Below are 21,938 nucleotides of genomic sequence, written 5' to 3' on the forward strand. Positions count from 1 at the left end.
AAGTAGATCCTCTGAATCCAGGAAATATGCTTTTCAGTCACAGCTGAAAAACTACAAATGAATGTGGCTTTGAGAATCTAGCTGCCAAAATTATGTGACGTTTTCATTTGTGTTTCGTATTTCCTTCTAGAGTTACTCCCACCCTTACTTCCGGGTTGTTTAGATTCTCTTGGAATGCAAAATGGGCAAATTCCTGATTCGTCCATAACTGCTTCATCATACTACCGAGCAAGATCGGCTCCACGAAGAGCAAGACTTCACATGGCTCTACCGGACTCTGTAACTGGTTTTACAGGAGGATGGTGTCAACATCGCAGATCTAAGGATTACGAATGGCTTCAAGTTGATTTCGGCTTTGTGGTCAGTGTTGGCAAAGTTGCTACTCAAGGAAAGCAGGAATTCGATTTTTGGGTTACCAGATATTTCCTTCTTTACAGACGTGTTGCTAGCGGTAGGCTTTATCTTTATCGACAAAATGGAAATGTCAAGGTACTAGTGTTACCTCCCCTGAACAATCTTTGTTGATTAACATTACAGTAGATACAAAGGCCACATTAAAACGAACGAAAACATCTGTTACAGTGCACAATTAACATCCTCTCAAAATCTTCAAATAAACCTAAACGTTATAAGTAATATAAAGTCGGTAAAGTATGGATTTTGTTTCTACCAAAGAAATGATAAATCACTAAACTAAACTAGTTGGGCGGTGCTATGTCACCCATTTAACTTTGAGTGCGTTTAAAACAAATCCGCCTTTGCTGAACTTTGAGGGGCTACTGATTTCTGAAAGGAGTTGGTCCATATAACTTTACAATACTGAGTTAACAGTTCCAAAATAAAAAGTTGAGATGTTAAAATTAATTTAAGATCCGCAAAGATAATACAACCACTCTTAATCAAGACAAAAAGCTACTTCTTAAGTAGTAATGATAATGATAGAATACTTTCATGCTGACCCACGAAACAGTTGCTTTATAATATTATCAAAACAGCATTTAATTTGAACAAATGGAAATTCTGAGCGTTTGCAACTGACTGTGTGTTAAAAACAAAATAGAGAGATTTTTGTTTGACCCTTAATTGATCACGCATGTAAAAATACAAACTAACAAATGGACAATAATCTGGCTCATCTCCAGGCGCTTCCGAATTTGATTGGTTTACCTAGAACAGACCGAAAAGCGCGCTGCTGTGGTTGATTTGCCGAACACACAACGTATTCCCTGCTGATTATGAAAGGTCACTGAAAAGTAATTTTCCATTACTTGGGGCAACAGAAGCTGGGCTGCTGATTGGATTGGACGAATGTTCAAGTTATGTTATTATCTTCGGCTATGATATACAATTAAGCATTCACAAACCAACTTTCTTATCAGTACCTTACTGAGGATTGAAATCAGGAATGACTTTAAACATCCCTCTGATGTTATTAGAATAAAAATAAGCAAATAATGGAAAAATCTTGTCGAGTGACCATGAATGCAGAGCAGTCTTTCCCTGGCCACCGCTGGTCGCCTATCGCCGCGACAATTCAGCCACTTTAACTTCCGACAACAGCCAACCCAGTTCTCAGGGAGGCAAATTTCCGTGCTTACACGCCCTCTGTCGCACTTGTCATCAAATTCCCAGCGACGTCGTGGCCCTAAATGCTCTTGTTTCATCAAGAATGTGTTATACCTTAGTATAGTAATTTCATTACGTGCAACGGAAGCGCCTGGAGATGTGCCTAACTATCCACCGGTCTTAACGTTTTTGTAAATTCACTGATAAAGGGCCAGACCCGAAACTTTTGGAAGGCTACTCCATATAAAACACGGAAACACTTTTGTTCTTACTTTTTAATGTACAATTAAATTTGTTACTGAGCAAAGACCAAACGTAAACTAGAGCAACAAGATAGATACAGATAAAATTGATGTTAACACATCTCTTCTTGTTGAAGATATTTGAAGGCAATAACGACCGTCACACTGTGGTAAGCCACTTTCTTATTCCTCGCATCACAGCCCAGTTCGTGAGAATTTATCCGTACAAATATCACGAGTTTGGATGCCTTAGAGTGGAGTACTACGGCTGTGCAGTTGGTAAGGAAACCATTGTGACATCAGTACCCCGTCACATTGCAATCGAATACCAATTTACAGATATTATTCTTATTATTGTAATTTATGTTCTCATTCCTATTGAAACTGCAATAAGCGTAGACGTCTCTTGGCCTTTAATAACAACACCACAACTGCAAATTCGAACGAAGATTTATCGGTAACGGAGGTGCTTAGTGCTTGCAATAAAATGCGTGGTACAAACAAAGTGGATACAAACAGCGTGGGTTGAATCTAAAACGGTAAAAGAGCAAAAATATAAGTTGGGACCAAGGAAAACCAGAATCAAGAAATAACACAAACTCCAAAAAAGCGAGGACTGCGTAATACACTTACATTTTTTCGGCCAGAGAAAACGGCTGTGAAGCGGACTGCTAATAACGCCCAGAGTATTGCAAGAAACTAATCAGAGCTGCGCTTATAAGTGCGGTCCAGTGAACTGAACAAACTGTACTACAGAACTACGATATAAATTGTGGTTGAATATGTTGATTATACAGAAAAGCAAACTAAAAAAATTGAAAAAGGCGGAAATGAAAATGAAAATGTAAAGAGACGCTAAGGAGGGGGCGAAAAATAACACAACGAATTGAACACCAAATCTTGCGCAAAGAAACTAAATAAAGGGTTACAGAAACTATAAGATTAATTAAAGTACGCAAAAAATGTTACAATTGGATCTTACACCTAATAAAATTTTTGCTTTATTAGACAGCGAGGACGACCCACAGATTCCCTGCTACTTTCCCCTGGGGATGCAGAATGGTCAGATACCAAATGCCTCTATCACAGCCTCCTCTAATTTTGGCTCCGCTTACCGAGGACGGCTTTATACAGTAGAAGAAAATGGTAAACCTGGCGCATGGGTAGCAACGTTCGCAGATCCTGGACAGTGGCTGCAGGTTAGAATGATGACATAAATGCTGTCTTTCTTCCTTCTTGTTGACTCAGTCACGCTAAGGCAAATCCAGAGTTTAAGTATTTCTGTCTCTTCCTCCTTCCTTTTATGTGAAGGACTCTTTTGGCTGTCTTTTAACATTTCCTCTTTCACCTCATTCTTCAGGTTGACTTTGGGGCTTTAGTCATGGTAAGAGGCCTAGCCTCGCAAGGAAGACATGAAGTTGCACAGTGGGTCAGCAGTTTTGTGCTTTCACACAGTTCTGTAGCAACTAACTTTAAGTTCTATCAATTGAATCAGACGGTGAAGGTAGGTTATATGAAAATGAGCATTATTGTACACCAAAACATTCCGCTCGAAACTTGAGTTCACCCTTTACCTATCATCTTTTGTCTATCATTTCTTGTTTCTAACTTACCATTTTTTCTACCGGACGTGATATTGAGTGCAAGTCTTTACTGAGCGGTCATCCTTGTGGAGGGTAGAAGTGGCCGCTTAATATGTTGTGTTTTAAAGTGATTTACTAGCAATTTTGTTCGTCGGGACTCTAATAACGTAGAATGGAGTGTGGCAGCTAAATGGACCTCGGTGAAAAATTTAGCAGTAAGGTGCGGTAATTAATGGCCAGAAAGGGAATACCTCATATCCCGTCCAAACGTACTGACACTCTAACTAACAAAATAAACTTTTTTACTATTTTTTTGAGTTGGAAGTTTGATTGGTCTCACACAAAAGTATGGCTGTATTTGATATAACTGTACCCCACAGCATGCTGCTGCTAATGCACCCGTCGAACGGACTTTTCTGAGTCGGCTTTTGCTTCAAGTAATGTAAAATATCGAACTTTCCATCTATTTTAGATTTTTCATGCCAACAACAACCAGAACACGGTGGCTATTAATGCTATTAGCCCGCCAATATTGTGCAGGTATCTTCGTGTTCATCCACGGTCCTGGGTTAACGAGATCGCGCTGAGAATTGAAATATACGGCTGCCTAGCAGGTGATTATTGTTCATTATTCAACGTCGATTCAACCTCAACTTCAACATAAAGAAATGAAATGTACTGTATTATAACATATTTCTTTTTAGTAAACATGGATATTGAGAGGATTGAAGACATGGGATGCTATTTGGACACCCCTGACAGGGCCATTCCATTGTTGGAGGCAATAGGTCCACAATTGGATGGTAGTTACATGCAGAGGGCAGCTGCCATTAGACGTTGCGCAAACGCTGCTCATCAACTAAAAATTGATGTGTTTGCGGTACAAAATGGAGGTCAGTGCTTTGGAGGACCTGAAGCTAATCTTAGTTACAACAAATACGGGAATTCCACCCGGTGCGCAAATAACGGTAGAGGGGGACCTTGGAGTAATCAAGTCTACAAGATTAACAGTAAGTGAATCGATGAAAGCATGCCTGTACGAGAAATCAGAGACTTTAGTTATCCTAAACGGACATACACATTTACCTACTTAGTTTCTACGTTTTATCAATGAATGAAATTGTTTTTTCAGCATTGTTTGATAATTTTTCTTAGACGTTTTTCTTATTTATTACTCTGACTTGCACATGATGTGTATTGTACTGCTCTTTTGATCATTTTCCCAGGCTTAATCTTTTGGCAAATGCGTAAGTGCGTCTTTAACTTTGATGATCTTCTTTAGCTTTGCAATTATTTCTTCATTCCACGGTTCCAATATGAGGAATTCATATATTCATCATTTCATCCTCATCTTTCCAGGGTATATCACGAACCAATTGAATGACCAGCTCCCAGTTGGCTTGCTAGCTCAATTTGTAGAGTGCTGCACCGATATCACAGAGTTTACTCACTGGGTTCTAATCCCGGAAAACCTGAATTCTTTCCTTTTCGCAACGGCAGAAGTTGCGTCTTTAACTGCGATGATGTTCTTTGCATTTATTTTTTCATTCCGCGGTTTCAATATATCAAATCCATATATTCATTATTTCATGAATTTTATGAATTTTTAGAATTTTTTATATTATTTAATATATTAATCCGTTATTTCGCTGCATTGCGGTACCTCCTCACTGCATGAGCTAAGGCAGTGTCGTAAAATGCAAGTAACTTTACAAGCTAGAAAGAAAGGTCGTATTGTGAAGTTTTAATTGAGAGCACGAAAGAAGCGAATACGCCGAGAGCAACTCAAGTTTCTTGAGTGCCCTTCAAACTTTCTGAGTGCGTCCATAACTCGATATAAGAACAACTAAAAGCATGAACCAATTCTTTTAAGAATATATCTAACAAAAACGCTTGCTTTTTGATTAACTGCAAAATTCTCGTAACACGCGGCACAAAAAAACAAACGCTTCTATTGATTGTTTATAAACACGTCACAATCGTCTATTTTGAAAGAAAATTGTTTTTCTAAAACTGACAGTGAAAATTTGCTTATATAGTGCAGTAATGTAAACTAAGCAGAAACAAAGGTAAAAGAGTCTTGAATTCTCGTACGAAGGCGTGGAGTATGGTTTGAATTCGTGAAACGATATTTATGTTTTGCTCCGTAAAATCCAGAAACTTGTTGTTTACGAAGACGACAGTCGTCCTACGTTATATTCATTTGCAAACAGTAGAAGAAGTCTTACATGTATTGTACTGGTCATTAAGGCTTTTTGAGGTGACGTGGCAGCAATTGTTTTTGTGAGTAATAAATTTATATCTTTTTGTAAAATATGTCTTGTTATTGCAAGATAACCGGATTGTTCGGTTATAACGAATTTGCATAATTCTTCGCTGTTAAAAACGGAGGACACTTTACACAAATGGGATGTCCCCCGACACACACTAATTTGTGGTCTTTTCCAATCTGAAATGCCAGTCTTTACGGCAGACTTTTCAACGACTCAAGCTCTTATTTGCCGCGAAATATCTTCAACACTTTTGTTGTTGGTTTTAGTGGCTAGAAGTTCATTTCCAAGAATGGTAGGAAGCTCTACAACATTGTCTCCGATTATTGGAGACTTCGTTGAGAAAAAGAAACGAAAATCCAAGTTTCATAGACACAACTGTACACGTCATCTTATCTACGCACGGGCGTGTATAAGGAGAGATTTTTTTATAGCGACTCAACCTGATAGGACTTATTTAGGGTAAGCACTCGCCCTACGATATTTACCAATTTATTCTGTTGTTAACTATCCAAAGTTTCATCATTTTTGTTATAAAAGTGGCTACTATGTCATGTTTTTCGCGCCTGTGATCAAACACGTACTGTGAGTGGTTTGAACAGCTCCAAAAACTTCCCCGGTGAATTTCATTCCAATAAGATTGCTAAATAATGCATCCCTATTTTTAAAACGTGTTGGTTTAAAGATGTTGAACAAAAGCAGCCAAAATAACAAATGCCGGGCAGAAATATTTAATTTATGCAAATGCATTATGCAATACGGCTATCCATATTGATGAAATTTCACATTTAACCGGCTGCACAAGAGGAAAAAATTGCTCGAGTGGAGTGTGACTAAAACTAACTGCAACGTGACCTATTTGGCATTGCGGATAATTTTTACGGAATTGAAAACTGACTGGTAAGAATTAATTGTGTTTTTTGTGACTCATTTCGCCCATTCCTTCTTGAAATGGTTATCATGGACGCGGTTTGGTGCTATCTCTGGTAGAAAACTTCACATTTCGTTTTAAAATAAGTTCTGACCGGTCGATGGTTTTTTGCTTGGTTAAGGATGAGAATTTTTTGGAACCTTTTTTGTCTTCGAAAGGTACACTATGTCAAATTTTTGACATTTCATTTATTTGCAAGTGGACCATTTTACAGTCCCGGGTGCAAACGTGGCTGAAGTTGACCTTGTTTTGATACAACCCTTCCTCCTTTATCATGTAAATCACCTTAGTTGTTCTTATACTAACTAGTATTATTTAGCACGAAATTCAGAAGAAAAGGAAAGAGGTTTGTATCAAAACAATGTCAAGCGTCAGCCTCACTTTCACTCAGAGGCTAGGGTACTAAGCTCATAACTGTAAAATGGTCTATTAGGAGGACCATTTTATTAAAAAAAATCATGTTTATTGGTATTCTTTATCCAAAATGTTCATCCTAATCAGTAACCCATTGTTTCAGCCATCCAACTCTTCCCCTGAGGTTGAAATCAAAACACTTCCCTGACTTTTCAGTTTGCTGAGTTTCATCGGGTATAAAGTTAAGTTAGTTATGCTTACTGTATATTCATAAGTCTTTGAAATAGTCTCAGTAGACGTTTAATCTTTGTACAACAGGAAGATGCAGTTCTTCTGATGAATGGTGTGGTTGGATTACGCATGACAATGCAAGTACAAGGTGGAGGTTAAACTTGGCGGAAGACTTGTACAGGGCTGAATCCTCAAGTGATACACATTGGGGTTTGGCGAGGGGTAAAAATATCTTCGTGAAGCTGTAATTATAAAGCAAAATTAAAATCATGACATTTACAGGTTATTATATTTTTTCTTGACAGGAATTTCGCATGATAGACGATACGTACTTGAAACAATTGGAGATGAAAGAGATGTTCAAATAACTAAGTCAGTTACGACCCTTAAGAAGATTACCGAACTGACGTTATGTTACTGGTTACAAGACAATAACGCTTCCTTATCACTGTTCTATACGTCAGAAAATAATATAGCATCTTTTAGTCTGCAGCAGAATTTTACGGGACTATACTTTGCTGTCATGGAAACGAAAATGTGAGTTTTTTTAAAATAAATTATAACCATTAAAAGAACGCCGGTTCCTTTAATTTATCTTTTGGTGTATAAAACGTTACATTCTTCCCCCATTTCTTGACATAATTTGCTAAGGTGATCAGTAGCATAACAGTTTTTCAGCTTGAATAACTCCAAACAAAAACACCTCAAGAGTTACTTTAATACAAACCTTTGCAAAAACGTGGAATTCCTTTATCCTTTGTCACAGTTTATCTACTGTCTCTGCAAGAAAACAGTCGTGGAATCATCTGTGTGTTTCCTGGAGTTCTGGAGGAGGAATGTGGAAAATTTACCAAGATGGAAAACTCTCTGATATTGGTAGATGGCTCGCTCGTGAAAACATCATCTCAAGTAACACACAGCATCATTATATCCCTTAGGATCATTTTTGTGCATTTATGATTAAGATGCTGCTGAATTAAGTGATTGAGAAAGTGCAGTTTTGCTGACACGTTTCTCTTTTTGGTGCCACTATTAATTAGTTATCAAAAATTAAATCGCAGATACCAAGAAACAAATTATTAAGGAAACCAATTACCTTATCCAGTGGATAGTACTTTTCACCTATAGACCAAATTGGACTTGTCTGCACTCCTCTAAAATTAAAACACATTCTCGTTATCCCTTGAATTTAGCTTTATGGTCTTTGAAATTAAAGTGTTGAAGTAATTCAAGATAAAAAGTATAGGGAATCTAAGGAAAGAATCCTGGAATTTTAGGTCACGTAAAAATCAAAGCCAGAAAAATGAATTCATTCTTCGGAGAGCTACGCAATTTTTAAGTCCCTCCTTGTTATTTTAACATTCATCTTCCATCTCGTGGTAACCACATCTACGCCACATTCCACGGACCTATTTTTCAATGTAGATTTTTTTTTCTCATATATCACCCGCAGGTAAATTCATTCGCCTAGAGACTCATAACTATCAACCTAGGGTACGATCTTCCACATATTGAGCTCAGAGTATTATACACATTCAATATGTTGTTGTGTGTTATAGGAACAGGCACAATCCGCATATCGTTTCGGCAAATCAACGGATCTATGTTCTCTAGACTGAGTGGGGTAAACATCTGGAACTATGAACTGCCATTGAGCGATATATACAGGCTCTCTCTTGGATGTGGGGGAGTAACTGGAAATCTTCTACAGTGGTTTGATCTTAGGAGTGAAGCAGAGTTTACCGGACAGGTGTCTGAGTTAAAGGGCCCTTCCTGCACTTATCGAGATGGTAAATTGTTTAGCTGTCACTTACATTTGTCGTCTGTCGGATTTGCGTTTACTCAAAGATACTATCTGTATTACTTTTAAATTAAGCTATTTTGGGGGTCTGAATGGGGTTAACCGACTAGCGACAAACGGCGAAAAATATAACTGACTACCGACGAAACGAGAAAAAAAATACCGACTACCGACAGGAAAAATATTAACCGACAACCGACATGGTCCGACATTGTAGGGATGTTTTTACTCAGAAATAAATCGTATTTTTTATTTCTCATTTTTATTAAAATTTAATGTATGCGTGAAGGTAAATCACTTTAAATCCCCATTTCAACTCACTTGTATCAAATTTTTATAAAACCTGCTTCGATTTCCGCGTTTTCCTGGCATGTATAGAGGACTGCCTATTTCGTCCCAGCAGCTCAAGCTCATTTGGGACCGTTCAAATGGTGCTCCTTCGTTTCCGCTCGTTTTTGGAGAAAATCCAGGAAAGCGCGAGCTCCATTTGCAGGGAAACAGAGTTCAGTCACTGAAAATAACTTTATAGTGAAATCCGACTCATCTCAAAGACTAGACTGGGCGTTTCCCCTTCGACCACTTATTTTTCTTGATTACTTCACTGGTCTGTGAACTGGGAAGAACTGGCTAAAGACTGCTCAAAGTGGCGCAAACGATCGCGCAGCTTTAGCAAACCACACTTTCGATAAGGTTTCATTGTAATCAAATGATTAATCTACGCGGAATGAAGAGGTGTTACCCTTGTATGGAGTTTAAACCGTGTGAGTTAAATAACGAATATTAATGATTAACTTGTTTTTTAATCATTAACCTAGATTTACCGACAACCGACAAAGTTATGTTTAACCGACAACCGACATTTGGACCCCCCATTCAGACCCTCTATTTTGAAACAAAAAGGACTATTTCTGAGAATTTAGGGGGGGGGGGGGGTCATGGAGCTCAGACGTTGAAATATCAGTTCATTTGTACGTACTCTTGTTATGACCTGTTCCAAATAACGGAATTAAGAACGAAACGTATAAGGACACATAGTTTAGTTTAAAGTTATGGCATCATATAGTCATCTGAAACAAAAAGGATACCCAAAGCTTATCTTATAATCGATTTGTTATTAAGAATGTGCAAACGCCTTTGTAGCCATTATTATGAAACAACCTTAAGGAAATGTTTTCTCTTGAGGCTTTGTGGGGCTAGTCTTACGTTATTCATGCGTAATCGTATTAGAGCTAGTGCTTGACCTAAACTAATTGTTTGATTTTGCAGCTGTAATGAGTATTGTGAGCAACAGTTCTGAAGGAGAAGCTGTTTTAGAGAGTCCATGGTACAACAGATCAGCGCAGGGATATGGCAGGTGTCTTCAGTTTAGGTTCTTGATGTTTGGGCCGGGAGCAGAAATGTTGGAGATTCATCAAGAAATTAGTGCAGTGCGGAGAAGAATTTGGAAAGATTCCAACAATAAAATTCCATATTGGCGTTACGGACAAGTGGCTTTTTCTTCTGTTGCAAGATGTAAGGTGAGAACAGAAACTAGACATGGTAACATAAACGGAGCAATTCAGAGAAGAATTTTGAAACATGCCAACAACAAATATTGTTACAGAAAAGTGTATTTTTGTTTTGTTACGAGAAGTATGGCTCATCGCTAGAAATACGGGACATTTGAGACTGTGACCAGTAAATTCAGCGGTAAAATTCCAATGGAAGCGAGCGCAATAACAACAAAGAAAACAAATTTCGAGAAAATATCGGTTCATGTTAAACTGATGTATCGATAAACACATCGTACAAAAATTAAAGTGGATACCTCGAATTTCATGTTTACTTTTTACAATTTTCTGTGAGCAGTTTAGCGTAAAAAAAAATATAAGGCGTAGAGAGGGAGTTACTCGAAAAACCGAAAACTTATTGTTTACAAACAGCGAATGTGGGTAAAATTAATGATATCCAATAAATGTGCAAGTGGTTTCACTAAAACAAAACACAGAACGCACTAACCTTTCCATTTTTTTGTGTCATCCGACTGATTTTGATGTTTACTTAGCTTTACTTTTGCATTTGAAAATGACGAAAAAAGGCACCGATAAAATCACATGCTGTATCCCACGATTAAATCCTAAAAACCACAGTCTTTGAACAGCGATTTTTCCCCCTTCCTTAGCTTGATTTTGCTGTAACACCCATGGTTTGAAAGCTTATTCCATCAGCAATCTTTCCTCATTACTTGTTCGGCAATATTTTAAACCAGTGGTTCCTATTTGGCGCAAAACAACTATGTTTTCTACCACTCGATCTGTCACTAAAATATGAGGCCTTCACGCAAGTATGAGCGACTAAAAATCGGCGGTTAAGAGCATTTCCAAACGGCCTGGATGTAAGAAGCACGGAATGCAATGTCCGGGATTTCCAGCGATGCCAGCAAACGAGATCTCTACCGTTAACATTTTTGTACTTTGAACGTCTCGTTGTTAAGGTGGCTCCGTAATTAATACAAGAGCATTTAGCTGTGACAAATTTTCCGTCATAACTTTCTGGTTTTTAACGCGATGGCTGCGAAACTTTGCAAAGAACAACAGTTATCATTCGGCAATAATACGAAATATTCCGATTTCATTGATGGTAAATATTTCTTGAGAAATTAGCGCTTAAAAGGACCCTACTGTTCAAAGAAAATCGCGTCTAGTAAAAAATTTTGCTGATATTTTTTACTGAAATTTCTGGAATCGGCTTTAATTGATATAATAAATATGCCAGAGGAATTTCAGAAAAATCGTTGGAGCAGAAGTCCGTAACTAAAAGTCGCTCAAAATTCAGCTGTGAAATTGTTTTGGAATTTCAAAAATAAATTATCATCAGGTAGAAGGAGCCATCAGTTTGAATTTTCGGGACAAGTAAATTCAACGTTTGCTAATTCTTAAAACGAAAGCCGATTGCCTATCGTGCTATTCTTTAAATGGTACTTTTTAGTTTTAGAAGCACTATAAATTGCTCCAAACCTTGCTCTGAAGTAAAATGACTTGTTCTTCGACATTTTTAAAATATCCCTTGGCAGTTTTGGCTCAAACTCCTGCTGCATACATTTTGATGTATTGCAATGCATTTTCAACGACTTTTACTGCTGTTCGTTGCTTCCAACTCAGGAAAAAAGTATTGAGATTGGACGCTACCTCGTATCAGAGCTCAGAGAGAACTGTCCAGCACCTTTGTTTATGACTACAAAATGAGCACGGGCGGCGGTTCTGCGAGGAATTCGCACCTCACCCAGGGGGGACGAACGACCACGATGACCATGCCTGTGAACCGAATAACATCACAGTGCAAAATAAAATTATCGCAAAAATACTGCCTGTGATTAAATTTACAACTCTGAAATTTTTGTCACTCCTTCCTTCAATGAATGGGTATTTTTTCTTGATTATTAGGTTTTGCTCTACAATACATGTTTATACAGATCGGTTCACAGACATGGGCATCATTGTCATTCGTCCCCCCTGGCTGAGGTGCGAATTCCTCGCAGAACCGCCGCCCGTGCTCATTTTGTAGTCATAAACAAAGGTGCTGGACAGTTCTGTCTGAGCTCTGATACGAGGAAGCGTCCAATCTCAATACTTTTTTCCTGAGTTGGAAGCAACGAACAGCAGTAAAAGTCTTTGAAAATGTATTGCAATACATCAAAATGTATGCAGCAGGAGTTTGAGCCAAAACTGTCAAGGGATATTTTAAAAATGTCGAAGAACAAGTCATTCTACTTCAGAGCAAGGTTGGAGCAATTTATAGTGCTTCTAAAACTAAAAAGTACTTTTTAAAGAATAACACGATAGGCAATCGGCTCTTGTTTTAAGAATTAGCAAATGTTGAATTTACTTGTCCCGAAAATTCAAACTAGTGGCTCCTTCTTCCTGATGGTAATTTATTTTCGAAATTCCAAAACAATTTCACAGCTGAATTTTGAGCGACTTTTAGTTACGGACTTTTGCTCCAACGATTTTTCTGAAATTCCTCTTGCATATTTATTATATCAATTAAAGCCGATACCAGAAATTTCAGTAAAAAATATCAGCAAAATTTTTTACTAGACGCGATTTTCTTTGAACAGTAGGGTCCTCTTAAGCGCTAATTTCTCAAGAAATATTTACCATCAATGAAATCGGAATATTTCGTATTATTGCCGAATGATAACTGTTATTCTTTGCAAAGTTTCGCAGCCATCGCGTTAAAAACCAAAAAGTTATGACGGAAAATTTGTCACAGCTAAATGCTCTTGTATTAATTACGGAGCCACCTTAATGCATGACGATTATCATCAAGCTGTTCCAAGTAATCTAAGAAGCATGTTCAGGCTAACGACTGATGTACATGACTATAGAACCAGGTCTGCATCAAACCAACATTATTATGCCGAGTACTCTCGAACAAAAAAATGAAAAGATCATGTGCGAGAACTGGTCTACCTCTTAGGCCGTTGAGAAAATCTCAATTTAATTCCAAAATCAAACAAATTATCCTGGAGATTCTTCAGAAAACAGATGACTACAGGGTGTCCCAAAAGTTCGTTCCTCTAATTTCATACGCTATAACTTTTCATCAAAACTTTGTTTTTACATGAAATTTCTTGAAAATGTTTATTGCTCTATCAAGTGCATGTATGCAGAATTTCAGTGACTGGCATGACCCCTTTGCTTTTTTATCACATTCTGTAGCCGTTGCGGCATGGAGTGGGATACAGCGTATAGGGCCACAGATGATCCAATTTTTGCTTTTTTACCACCTGGTGCGCAAGAACCGTCCAACAATATTTCTTTAGATTAAGCAACTGAAAAAAATATATTTTGGGCGTTCATCCAAAAAAGATAATTACCCCGGCCCCCTTCCACAGCAAGGCTTTTGTACTTTTTTTCAAATTTAAGACGAGGTTAGCGTTACTTGGGAGACTAAGCAGAGGGGTTTTTTTGCCATCTCAGGGGCCTCTAACCTTCGCTTTGCATGAACCTGTTCTAGACTTGGCAATTATGTGAGAGCTTCCTCGTCGAATCTCCTATTTTGTATCTACAATAGCCTTCTTTACTGAAAACTATTATAAGCTGCTTTATTCAGGGCTTTTAGTGTTCCCCTTCTTTTCTTGCCTTCAAAACCTTCATTTCTCCATGATCATTTTATCACCCAACATTCCGATCTTTCTAGTTTTTTAGCAGTTTCTAAAACTGATAAGCCAGTAAATCGAAGTATATACATGCTTATGCTCTCACTTGGCTGAACGTCTTTGCGTTAAGGGGGTTTATCTTTCGTAATATTCACAAAAAACAAGGAAGGAGTTCGAGTAATTCGGGTTATAAAACAAAAAAATATGTGGCAGGAAAATATACTCGCGCACGCGCACCTTTGGCGAGGAATTACACAAATCGAAAATTCGAGTCAAAAGATGAGACAACAAGTAATGGTAACAGGACTGAGTGGAGTCCATTTTGGTCAGTAATTATACGAGTGATAAACAAAATCGGACGACCGCGTAGCGGGAGTCCGATTTGTTTAATCACGAGTATGATTACAGACCGAATTAGACGACACGAAGTTCTTTAACCAATTAATCATAACTTTGACAAAAATCAAAACACAAGAAATTCCAAGATCCTTTTTTGCTAGCAGTGAAGACAAAGCCATTCAAGCAAGCGCGTGATGACGCATACTGTCCTATTGAACCGTCCTATTAAGGCTGAAATCAGGGCAGTTGATAGCCAATCAGATTTGATAATTTTGTTATAGTTATGATTAGAATGAAAATGGTGAATTAGATTTTTTGACACAACTTTTGTTTAAATGATTCGCTTACCAAGTCCAATCGTTCTGCATTACAGACTTAGCCAGGGCTAAAAGCGAAGCTCTCGTTTATTTTAAATCAAACAATAAACTTGTAATCCACAAATCAGGTAACTTTACGGCACATTCATGTGACTTTTGAGGGAAAGGCTAAGTGATTTGAGAGAAAATAATTTGACAGTCCAAGAGTCAAATAAATCAGCTTTACATCGAGTTAATAATCTTATATGTACACCCAATAACCATCAACCATCTTAGTCGATCACAGTAATAAGGCCTGGAAAACAAATTCTTCCGAAACAAAATAACCCAGTCGCCCACTTACACCATCTTATTTTATTTTAGTATATACTAAAACAGTGGATAGTGTTTTCGCGCGCTGTGATTGGCTAATCAGTCAGTGAATATCCTGCATAGTGGTCTCTTATCAATGCTGCGTTTTGATTGTTTGAGCTACTACTAGGCTATATGTTATAGCCCACTAGTAGGGAAAGCGCCGGCTTTTTGGCAGCGAAAAAGGATTAAAGTCTAGCTTTAACTACATAAAGTTTTGTCTCGATATTTTTGACCAACAAGTTTGATTTTACTAAAATGGCTATTGACTCAGACCCCATTCGGGCTCGAAGAATAATTGTTAACTATTCACTGATTCACCTCCAGTTCCTCAGACCGAGCGACGTTAAACTCGCGTAAGTTGAGAGCAAACTGCCTTCCCAGTTTGCTGCCGTAATAAACAAAGAAATTTCACCACTAATCAAGTAAGCTGTTCCCGAAATACACGAAGAAGATGACGAAGTTCGGTTTGGAAGTTTTAACAGGTAAAGCTTTTTCTTTTTAACTTGAATTTATCAATAACACCGGAGAAAAAGATTTTTGTTTACAAATGCAAATTAAGCTATAGTCTCGCGTCACTTTTTTCAGTCGACTTGTTCGTAAATAAGCTTAGTAAATTTAATAATCTCTTTAACAGAATGATTTTGAAAAGTTTTATTTGTCGGCAAGAAAAAGCGACGACAGCGGCCGTTCGGTCATTGCGCGCCAAAATTGTAATAGTTGGCAACAGTAAATGAGTTAAAAATCATCATTTTTGCGCTCAATTATCTCGCTGTTTTATTATATACTAAAACAATTATTCACCTCAGTGTCGGTGGCTGGTGGTGGATATTTAACTCGGCGCTTCGCGGCCTCCGTAAATAACCATCACTAGCGACCTTCACTTCGGTGAATAATTGTTATATAGTTAATTCATGGTCTCTCCAACCACTCCATTGGGGAGACCATGGATGATGGGGAGGTGGGGCAAAAGCAAAAAATAAACTTTTCCCCAGGAAATTATTAATAAAAAAATATATTCCTACGGATTCTGGCCAAAAAAAACATACACAAGGAGGGAAAAAAAAAGATTTCTACCTTACAATGTGCAAAAAAATCTCTTAAAATCCCCACGCCCCCCCCCCCCTTTCGCCCAACACTTTTCTAATGGCCATCCCTTATGACAGCCAAAAAATTTACACGTTGCATTCCTCTGTCTAAAAGGGAGGCCTCAATAAGAAATCAGGCCAGATTTTTTGTGTTCGACAAGTTTACTTTACAAGTAAATCTTGGGGACAAATCTGGTGGCGTGTAAAGCAGCCTTTTAAGTATACTTTTTATACATCACGTCTGAGGTAAAGAGGACTATGTGGTGCTGTTTTTTATCATACAGACCTCGGACAGAATTTGTTTTGCCCTATTTTGCAGTTTTTCATAATTCTGCGAGACAAATTGCACTCATTCAATCAGTCCAGGAAGATCGAAGCACGCGCTTTCTTTGCACCACAAATTATAGAACTGACCACATTATAAAACGTTTTCACGTAGAGAATTCCACAATGCAGGGACTGTTCAGTCAGAAAAAATGCTCCTATGTGATATGCAGGGTAATAAGTATGGGCTTTTAGTGAACACGATCAAAAAATTCCCAAAGTCCCCTATATACGGCCAGCCAGAGGTGTTCTCACTTTTGGCAAACGTCAAATTTCTAGTGCCGGCTGTTGACTGTTCGAATAAACATAAAATAGCGTTACGCTTCAACACGATAGAATTTAAGTTATATTTCCCTTTATTTATGGTTTTGTTATGTAATCGTTAAAAGCGTTTGATATTAACGCGCGACATTATAAGTTAGTACTCCTGCATGCGATTTTTATGTACGACTTAAAACAAGGGGCGCAGAGATTAAAATTGCGAGAGAGACTACTAACAACGAATAAAATAAATATAATTCGGTGAAACATGTACAGAGACAATAATTTTCATTCACGAGGACAAGTATTGAGAGTAAAGAGTCTCTGAAAATCATGAGCCAGGAAAGCATAAGCAAATGAACTTAAAACCTTGCAAATTTATGTTGTTTGCTATTTTTCAAGATGAATTCGAGGCAAGGAAATTACTAAGAGCTTTCTTTTTACATCCAAAATCATAACTAAATATTCCTTGGAACGTTGTCTTCTTACTTGCGGTAACCGTTAAAAAATGTCTACAGGCTTTTTAAAGTTCTGTAAGTTTATATCAAACCTGATACTATTGTAGGTCATGTCATTGTCTCGTGCATAAATTAGCTAGCCGCATAAACTACGCGCGGCTATAGGCCATTTGTATGATAGGATCATTTACTACTACGACCAGAATCCTTCAGGGTTTTTCTTTCTTGTGCAAATTACGTTTTTTCTCAATTAAATCTCGCTGGGATTACCAAATTTAAGTATGAAAAGAAAAACGAAAAGGATTCTGGTCGTAGTAGTAAAATGACGCCATCGTGCAAATGGCCTATTGGAAACCTGAAAAAAACACACACACAGCAAATTGAGTAATTACTCAGGCTTACCAGTCGAGATGCAGCTGCTGAAGGCCATCAAGTTTTAAAGGCCAGAATCACTTGAGCCTTTTAAACCCTCTTACTCATCGAGCAAGTTGAAACACGAAAACGATGCCATCCGAAATTGGATTTCCGGTGATTTTGACAAGCGGCGCGGCGCGGCGCGGTGTACGGTCACGTGATTGCCAAATTTTCTATGATGGATAGATTTTCTAAGCTTTGCAGCTCTTCTAAAACTACAGAATTTAGCCCGTGATTAAATAAAATGTCAGCGGAAAACTTAAAAAAATAATACGTGACCTCAATGGGTAGGAAAATGAGCCTGTAATACAGTCAGGTGATGATGACCATCAATGCTCTAGTTTGACAGCTGTCAATTGACCTTCATTAGAATGGTGAATATTCGAATACAAGGACTGTCGACTGCAAGTGTGAGTAAGACATTTCTGTCCGGTTTGTAGTGGCGAAATGCCGAATCGTTTACCTCTGCATATGTCTCAATTTCACAACTGTCAATTAACCTAAATTTGGCTTGCGCATATAACTTTAAACTACTGGCAGCCGACTGAGAGCCCTGCCTTGTGAAAGCTTAGTTTCATTTTTATGTTGGTAAGTGTGACATATTATATCAGCTTATATGTATGGGCAAAACGACTAGTCTTTCATCTCAGCCCGCGAGATGGTCATATGATAAGATGTCTGATTTTGACAGCTGTCAATTCCTCGTAAGTCGAATGGCTTACATAACTGACAGTCTAGTGTAAATATTTGTGCAAGAACTAATGTGAAACTTGACATCTTCTTAAATGTAGTGGGTGTACGGACGCGGACGGTCGGCGTTGGTATGCTACGTCATTTTCTCGGATGGATAGTTTACCAAATTTTCTAACCCATGTTGCTCCGCTGCGCGCGCTTCGTGTGCGCGAGAGTTCCACTATAAAGTAGAGGAACGAACTTTTGGGGCGCCCTGTATATTGATGTTCCTTAAATACTTTGTGATGTTAAGCAAAAAAATGTTATAATATCTTACATATTTCGCTTATTCCCTGTGTCTGCCACCAAAATCACTCAACATTAAGTTTTAAAATAATATCTGCAACTTTACAGATCAGCTTCTGTATTGTTATTTCAAGACATTTAGAGGAGCGTTGTTATTATTGCTATCATGCATCAAGTTGGAAACATACCCATAATTTTGAGACGACAAAAGCAGAATATGTGCATTTTAAAAAAAGCAATTGTATGATCGCATCTATTTATGCCCCATGTTCTTTTAGATAGTATTATTGAGTCGGTTATTGCTGTTGGTGGAGTCTTGCTTTGGGTGAGCTTTGTTTGCTGGGATACACAGTAATGACCGATTCCAGTTTGGGATAACTTTGGCCACAAGAGTGGCCGTTTATTTCATCTAAGCATATCAAGCTGGGAAAGTCCAGATACACAAGACGATTTATCCCAGCAAAAGTGAGGGCACACCCGCCATCCGGGAGATGAAAGTGGAGCAAAACGGGAGGGAAGGGAGGGAAAAATGTTTTCTAACTTTCTTGATGCAGTGAGCAGAGAGGCCTTGTGCCTCGCTTTCATGTCATAAAAACACATATATAATGTCCAGGATGGCAGGAATGCCCCCTGACACATTAATCAGTCACATTGAGCATAAAACCATTTATTTCTTTCAGAAATAAATTTCCTTTAAAACTATACATCGTGGTATGAAATGGCGTAGTTTGGCAATCAGGCCAACAGTTTTACTGATTTTACCGACAATCGTATCGAACTTCCACGAAAAATGTTTATCAAGTAAAACGCCAATATTTTAAATATAATCTTTTGATTCAAGACTTGCATTTCCACTTTTCTGACTATTAAATATATATAATTTGGGGGAATACGTCGCTCTCTTCTGGTGGGGGTTGAATAAAACAAAGTTCGATTTTTGTATGTTGAAAGTTCATTTGTTGGCGATTAGCCAGTCGCAGAGCTTTCGTTATTCAGTATTTCCTTTCCCTTCAAGTGTCACAGTTCAAATTTTTGTATCACCGGCAAAAAAAGGTAAAATCTGAATTGTTTTGAGCACTGATTCATGCGTTTAACGTATAATTTTTTAAAAAAAACAACTAACAGAGAACGGATCCTTGGTGGGCAACACATAGAACTGTGGCTTTTGTTTGACACATGCTGGCCTATCTGCGTTGTCTGTGTTCGGTTTTTTAAATATGAAGCGAACCAGTCATTTATGACGGCACGAAAGCAATAATGTTAAAGCCTATTAACCAAGATTTCATGATCAACAACTTTTGTGCGGTCTATAAAAATATCGCAGGTTGGATTGGATAGCATCAACAATGTCCAAAATATTGCTGCTCACTATTTTTAAATTTCGGCTTCTTCGAGGTTTTTGCAGGGGGCTTTTACCACTCTGTTTGGCTAAATGCTCTCTCGCTGCAGATAGCGCTTGTCATAGTGAAAACGCATTCGAGACTTAAAAAAAGTGCGCTGCACGTGCAAAGTACTTTTTTTCGCTGAATAGACCTGTTGATTTTTGTCGTGCTCTTTACCGTTGTCGCTTTTCGCTCGAGCAAATTACAAGTACCGCATATGAAGACATCTCTTAAAAAGCTAAGTATAAAAAAATACAAAAGATCCATAGGTTCTTATGAATAATGCTAGTATAAATCAACATGCTCTTCTGCTTGTCAGATCATCATCAAAGGGAAGATGGAGAGGCTGCCTGGTTACATAGCTGTTGGAGGGCTGTCCTGGACTGACGATTACTGTGAGGAAGAGCCTCCGTTGGCAAGCAGTCAAGGTAGTGTTAATTTTTTTTTACAGTAACCATAGCATGTCATCACAAAAAGTGTCTTTGTAAGCAATCTTAATTCTCTTTAATCAACCTCTGATACTTCGTGAAAAATTTCAATGATATTTTCATGATTTGGACAGAAACGGAGGATAATCTGTAAAAATGTCACCTATTACCGTAAAATTTCGAGAATAAGCCCCTCCATGTATAAGCCCCTCTAAATATAAGCCCCCCCAAACAGGTAACGCAGAAAACCCTCCGTTAATTCGCCCCTCTAAATATATGCCCCCGGGGGGCTTGTTCTAGGAAAATTGCCCTCAAATACAAAGTAAAACAAAGCAAAAATGGTAAATTTACTTCCAACTACAAGACTAGCCCAATCGATTTTGAAACGCAAATTTCCCTCCGTATAAAAGCCCCTCCAAAAATAAGCCCCTCAAAAAGGGCCTTTAAAAAATATAAGCCCCGGGGCTTATTTTAGGAATTTTACGATACCTCAATATAGCTTGACTAGAAAGCAATTCACGTACCCTTTCTGGATGTTATTGTTTCGTTATATGATAACTTAATCTACTCACTAAACCTATACTGACAAACATTTTACACGTCTAACAATATTTATCAACAGTCTAAAAAACACATGACTACTGCTGCTGGGGAAAAACTGCTCCTACATGTAAATCACTGACGAGCTTACACATAACCGAGTTTATGTTCGCAAGTGAAACTGGTTCCATCAATGCACATATCGTAGGGTTAAATGTTCATCACATCAGACTTCCGATTTACTGGTTAGTAAGAGCCCGTTGTTGCATGCAGCTGGGGGCCATCTGCTTTTGTAATCCTCCATCTTGAGCACATCTTGAATTGTTTACGGAATAAATTCTTGCATGAAGCCCAAAATATTACATAGTGGCAGCTGCTTTTGGAGACCCTCAACGCTTAACAATGCCAGGAGACGAAGGAACTGACATCGACCGCTGCGACTGTTAATCATGCCCACAAGACCACACAAATTCCTCTCCCTGGATAGTTCGAAGAGGTGAACATTCCACAAGCAGCAGATGCACGGCCAAAGTGCCTTCGACGATTCGATCGCCACAGAGTAGCTTCAGGGCTAGACAAAAAACGAAAAACAGAGCAGGTCAGCACTCTAATCTGCAATGAGTGACAGTGCCGATGACATTATCGAAACACTTCGATTAGACTAAGGAACGCCTCCTGCGAGGTGTTGCCATTTGCTTTGGGGTCTGGGATTTGCGTATATTTCGCTGAACGGCGAAACACAATCATGGAGAGACAGCGTTTTAACAGAGGGTCCCAAAAACCAGGAAACACATTCTTCCAGGATCTATACAGATAAGCAGATAATTGTGACTACAGTACGTTAAAGGATGACTTAATTCGAGACAGAATCGTTGCGGGGGTACGTGATGATCCACTCTCCGAGCGAGTTCAATCAAAAGCAAATCTTACACTCGCACAT

At 38.3% G+C, this 21,938-nt stretch overlaps 1 protein-coding gene across 1 annotated transcript in view; it reads left to right on the top strand.

Moving 5' to 3' along the window:
- Nucleotides 1-21,938, top strand: part of LOC140948907 (uncharacterized) — a 57,263-nt gene that overhangs the window by 34,136 nt on the left and 1,189 nt on the right. Inside the window, exons 17-28 of the mRNA XM_073398172.1 lie at nt 131-489; nt 1,946-2,087; nt 2,817-3,007; nt 3,169-3,312; nt 3,864-4,005; nt 4,096-4,401; nt 7,265-7,399; nt 7,483-7,714; nt 7,944-8,086; nt 8,737-8,967; nt 10,245-10,495; nt 20,350-20,458. Coding sequence (XP_073254273.1) covers nt 131-489; nt 1,946-2,087; nt 2,817-3,007; nt 3,169-3,312; nt 3,864-4,005; nt 4,096-4,401; nt 7,265-7,399; nt 7,483-7,714; nt 7,944-8,086; nt 8,737-8,967; nt 10,245-10,495; nt 20,350-20,458 — 2,385 coding nt within the window. The remainder of the gene's footprint in view (nt 1-130; nt 490-1,945; nt 2,088-2,816; nt 3,008-3,168; nt 3,313-3,863; nt 4,006-4,095; nt 4,402-7,264; nt 7,400-7,482; nt 7,715-7,943; nt 8,087-8,736; nt 8,968-10,244; nt 10,496-20,349; nt 20,459-21,938) is intronic.

This window comes from Porites lutea, chromosome 9, assembly GCF_958299795.1.
Source record: "Porites lutea chromosome 9, jaPorLute2.1, whole genome shotgun sequence".
Lineage (NCBI taxonomy): Eukaryota > Metazoa > Cnidaria > Anthozoa > Scleractinia > Poritidae > Porites > Porites lutea.